Source organism: Otolemur garnettii, unplaced genomic scaffold (genome assembly GCF_000181295.1).
Source record: "Otolemur garnettii isolate 467f Iridium unplaced genomic scaffold, OtoGar3 scaffold00033, whole genome shotgun sequence".
Classification (NCBI taxonomy): domain Eukaryota; kingdom Metazoa; phylum Chordata; class Mammalia; order Primates; family Galagidae; genus Otolemur; species Otolemur garnettii.
Window position 1 is genome coordinate 17,291,464 of NW_003852428.1, and position 5,498 is coordinate 17,296,961.

Genomic DNA, 5,498 nt, shown 5'->3' on the forward strand with positions numbered 1-5,498 from the left:
GGATGGAGCGGAGTGGGCGGGAGGCACCGGCGGCGCTGGAAGCCGAGTGGTCCTCCCCCTGCGCCCTCCCACGCTCAACCACCGGGTCGTCAGCCCTCCTCTGCCCTACCCCGGCACAGCTTGGGTGTTGAGTGCGGTGGGAGGGACTCCAACCCTCCTCTCCACTAACTCAGAACGCGGAGATGGGGTAGGGGCTCACTCTCTGCCCTCCCCGCCTCCCACCTGACTCCAAGCACTGTCAGGGCTCCTGACCTCCTTTCCCCCACCCCCCATTATCTTAGAGGGCAGCGAGGAGGGATACCGCCACTTTCCAGATCTCTGGGTCTCAGTGGGCTGCCTGGAAGGGGGAGCAATCCTCCCCCTCTCCTCTCCAGGGTCACAGAGCGCAGCTTCGAGGGGACCTTGGGTACCTACTATTCATAGGACTGGGGGGGGGGTGATATACTCTCTTGAAGTGCAGAGGAGGGGATCCCCGACCCTCCTGGCCTCCCCGCTGTGGGTAGGGGTTTCCTATCCTCCTTCCCGATAGCACAACAGGGACTCCCAAACTCAGCTCCACTTCCTGGAGGGTAGGGCCTTTTCCATGCGAGGGGTGGAAGAGCGCAGGAACGCGAGGGAATCCTTGGAAGACAACAGTGTCTAATGGACCAATTTAGGAGTGAGGTGGCTGTGATTAAATGCTATTTAACCCCACTGCCTCACTTGCACCCAATGCTTTGACCTCAGTCATGCTCGGAGGTGCACAATGAGCCGAGGTGTTCCCCCATGTCAGAGGTGACCTGATGCCCTCTGGTTAGTCGGGGTCCTCCTGATTCCCTCTGCCCCTGTGAGCAGGCAGTGTCAGCGCCCAGCAGAATATGACCGCGTGCCAGTGGGAGAGCAGTCGGCTCTGGAATTAGCTCCCTCCAAGCCACCTTGGAGGACCAGAAGCAGAAGGTGCTAGAGGTGGGGCAGGAGCCTTATAGGGACAGACGTCAATGGGCTCAGTGTCCCCTCTTTACCCGCTTTGGAGTTGAGGCCGCTGCCCCCCTCCCTAAGAGGCAGAGGGTTTCATCGCTGATCTCCAAAGGAACCCACCATCCTGGAGTTTTCCTTGTATGCGGCCCAAAGATTCACAAATCCCACTCCATCCCACAGCCTTCGCCTACGGAATTCAGGGCGCTGAGCCTGTCCTCTCCCATCACGAGAAAGCAGCCGAGGGACCTGTTTCCATGCGCTTCTCATCACCTCCAGCCGACGACCAGGGCTCCGGAAGCTCAGCTCCCCGGAACCTTTTCAAATTGTCCGGTTGCGGGTCTGGGCTGTCCTGTCCCCCTCGGGGACAGGGGCATGGAAGCTGGGTAGCTGGGTAACCTGTGAGCGCAGGACTCGGGCCATGCACTGAGACCGGACCAGGAGCCTTGCAAGGAGTCTATTTTTAGTAACTCCTGCTGGGCCCTGGGGGTCAGGGCCTGAGAGCTACACAGCTCCACTGCCGCTGCTGCTGGGGGATCTCAGAGAGACCCCGGCGTGCACGGGAGCGGGGAGGTGGGTATTGGACTCCCGGGCAGCCCGGGACACGGGGTGTTTGGCAGGGCTTGTGCTCCACCGGGCCCTTCTTAGGTCCCTGTGCCTTGCCTCCTTCTGGGGACCCGGAGAGAAAAAGCGGGAAGGGACAGTGGCTGGGAGGGACTCGCTGTGACTCCTGCAGGGCCTTGGGACCCGCGTCCCTGCTGTGTTCCTTCTGGCCCTCCCCTCGGGAGGTGACTGCATCCACCGGGTGATTTCAATTCCAGCCTCGTACTAGGCTCCGTGCTTTCTTTAGATACCTCCAGATTTTAGGTTGGAGGATCCGAGAACGTGCTTCAGAGGCACACCACATCGACAACCGGACTCCTGAGGAAACGCGGCTGTGTGGGAGGAGGGACAGGAGCCTCTGTTGTGTTGACGCGCTCTCTTCCTCCTGCGGGGTCCGCAGCCTTTCTGGGTGGGCAGAGTTGCACATTCCCAGTCCTTCCCGGAGCGAGCAACATGCTAATTACTCATCCTCTCTCCAATTCTTCCTGCTGCTTCACCCCTTGTATTGACAAACGTCTGCCTCCACCCACTCGAGAAGGAAGAAAAAATAAATAATCTGTGACTTAGGTTTCAGGGGAAAAAAAAGCTGAATGGCTTGTCTAATTACTTTATCCTTTCTAGTGGGGAAGTGGAGTACTTTCATATCCGGCAGCTAAGCCACATACATTCTACGAATGATGAGGAGAGTTGTTGTGAGACTTTTAAGAGATTCCCTTAAATATGGTGGCAGGTGTAATCAGAGAGAATCTGTGTATAGAGCAATTTTGCACTTGAGGCTTCTGAGATTTTCTAACGCTCATTCCTTCACTAATTTTTTTCAATAAGAATAGACTTTATGCCTACCATGCCCCAGATGATCAGGGGGAAAAAAAAAGACCTGGATCTTGAAATTCTTGTAGGAGTTTTCAGTGTGCTTTGAAAACTAGGGCTACAAAAATCAAAACGGGAGCAAAAACTCAGCTTTCTTTCCTCTCTCTTCTTTCCCCTTTAATTTAAATTGTGTCACCATAGACACAGGCCTTACAAGGAAATTAATGTAAAAATCAAGGACATGCCATGCTTCTGTGAGGTTTGGTTGGCTTTGTTCTGTTTGGGGTGCTTATTTTTTATGGGGACCTCTGTCATTACTTTATGTTTTAAAAAATGTGAAACACTGTAGTTACTCTATCAGGGCTTTAGAATCAATTGCATTAAGTATGCCTTTTAAAAAGCTCACATTTCTATTTAAAAGGAGGAAGAAAAGAAACCAAATAATAACCTACAAGCAGCACAAAGTACAATGAAAAATGTCCTTTAGTGCCAAGCCAGAAGCATGAAACATGCACGCCTGCAACTAGAGGGACCCCAGGAGCCCTCTCTTGCGTTTCTCCACCTTTGAGTAGCTGGGCTGTTGCATCGAGGGTGAGGCGTGTACAGCAAGGGGATCTCCCAGGCATCTACTCTGTATCAATTTATTCAGGACATAATGCACAAAGAATCAACTGGGGAATCTCCACTGGGCCTGGCGAGAAAGAAAAAAAAAGAAAGAAAAGAAAGAAAAGCAAATATCTGAAAGCAGAATTCCTTTTCCTGCAACGCTAGAGGGCAGCCCTCCATCCTCACAGCCCCACACGCGGGCAGGGCCTGCTTTCTGGGTATGTGACTTAAGGTTCTGCTGTCAGCACCCAGAAATTCTTAATAATGTTGAACAAAGGCTCTGCACGGCCACTTTGCCCCAGGCGCTGCAATTAGAAAACCCATCCTGCTGGTGCTCTTCTCTGGCCCTGAAAACAGCGCCCAGGGGGTGCCACCCTAAGGACAAGGTCTCCTCTGTCCAGGCACTCCAGGCCACTTCTGCCCTCCTAATCTGATCACCTTTCCAGGCTTTCACACACCAGCACACCTGATCAATTATACATCCAAGGAACCACACTGTAGGACAGATTTATGCATCAGTGGGTTTTGTTTTAAAAATAACCCATCTTCTAGTTCCTATTTCAAATCCAGTTAGATTAGCTCAGTCAATGACGCTGCCGTGTTCCTCTCAATGTCCACAGGGCTCTGATTGATTCAATAAAGGCAGGCCAGCAACCTGCACCAAGGACAGAGCAGACATGTGCCAACCAACCCAGGGCATACTGTAGACTGGAGCACGGAGTATTTGCCCGTGTATTCATTTTTCTTCCTGGCAAATACATTACTGAAATTTATATAATAAAATATGAACATTATGTCAACATATTCATTATCACCATGAAATATGTTTTGTGTACCCAGATAACATTTACATTTTTATTGAACAGAGTCTGGGAATACAGAACCCACTCAACCAAAGCCAGCCTCTGACTCCTAGAAGTCAAATTAACTCTTTCAGTTCAGGCAAGCTCTGGCAGTTCAGTTTTTAGAACATAAGACAGACATTGCTGAATGTCACATTAATACATTCATTTCCTTGTCCATCCAGCAGCAAATAGTCACTACATGCCTTTGAAAGACCCTACCTACTTTGCTTATTTGACAAATTATATTTTCAGTGACAACGTTAGAATGAATGTTTAAAACAAGCATCTGTAAATTCTGAGATTTACTAGGATTTTTTTTGGCCTTTACCATGGGAGAAGATGGTTACCAGTATTTCAGAAGAGACCTTTACAAAAGCCTACTGCCATTAAGAAGTTTATCACAAAAAAACCACCAAAATGCTGGAATCCCCTCCCTGAGCACTGGGAAGCATGAGGATAGGTTAATGACTAATCAGTTTCCAGCACATCTACAACCTTGTGAGAGGTATTGATTTCTCTGCAATTGCTCAGAGAATGTGATCTCAAAAGCAGTGACTCATGCCATGGAGATGAGGCACGGGGGTTGCTGCCTGGGGAGGTCCTAGAAAAGGGGGCTTATCCAGCAAGTTTAAATGGGCAGTTCAGATATCTTGGCTTTTATTTTTATACTCCTGTTAAGTGTCCCTTAAAATAGTCAGTAAAGGAAAAATTTAATTATACTCTAAAATTGAAAAATAAATGTACTTTGAGGGACAAGAAATGCATTTATGAAACACAATTCTGTGATGAGAGTTCATGAATATTTTTGCACAATTCCACCTCCCCCATTCTAGTCAGATGACTTGGTTTATGATTTTAAGCCACTCCACACTGTTTGATTCATGACTTTTTTTTTACATTTTGGCCATAAATCCAGCTCACTGCTAATATTATTCTACACTCTGTTGTTATAATTGTCAATATTGCTGCAATAACTTCCTAAAAGCAATGAGCTTTGTTCCACCAACTGTACATCCTTCCAGAAGTCACGTGAGATCTCTAAGCTTCAGTTAATTTATCTTTAAGATAAGAGAAGTGGGCCCACTATTTTAAGGCTCTTTCAAACATACTGTTCTATGCTGGGCGAAGGGAAGAATTTTAACCAAATTCTCCAAATCAGGGCAGCACCTGTGGCTCAATGGGTAGGGCACCAGCCCCATATACCAAGGGTGGCGGTTTCAGACCTGACCCTGGCCAAATTGCAACAACAATAAAAAAAACCTGAACGTTGTGGGAGGTGCCTATAGTCCTAGCTACTCGAGAGGCTGAGACAAGAGAATCACCTAAGCCCAGGAGTTGGAGGTTGCTGTGAGCTATGACACTATGGTACTCTACCGAGGACAATAAAGTAGACTCTGTCTCTACAAACAAACAAACAAACAAATTCTCCAAATCGAAAGGGAAAAAAAAACTATTTGCATCCAATAAAAAAAGTAAGTGTTGAACTGGACAAAAATAACAAGTACTTTTTCCTCTGTATAAAACAAGAAAAAAAATATGTATTAGTGGTATGTCATGACAATTTAGTAAACACATGCAAATCTTATTTTTCCATCAGTGTGGGTCTGTCCTCTCTCACTGGAAGGTGGGTTCAGTAAGGGCTGAAGATTTTGTTTGTTCTGTTCACTATGTCCCTATTAC

At 48.1% G+C, this 5,498-nt stretch overlaps 1 protein-coding gene across 1 annotated transcript in view; it reads right to left on the reverse strand.

Annotated features, from left to right (window-relative positions):
- The window catches only part of ADCY2 (adenylate cyclase 2), a 398,303-nt gene extending 393,378 nt beyond the window's left edge, over nt 1-4,925 (reverse strand). The window contains 1 exon segment of the mRNA XM_003789554.2: nt 4,861-4,925. Within this exon segment, the coding sequence (XP_003789602.2) occupies nt 4,861-4,925 (65 nt within the window).
- Nucleotides 4,926-5,498: the final 573 nt, after the last annotated feature.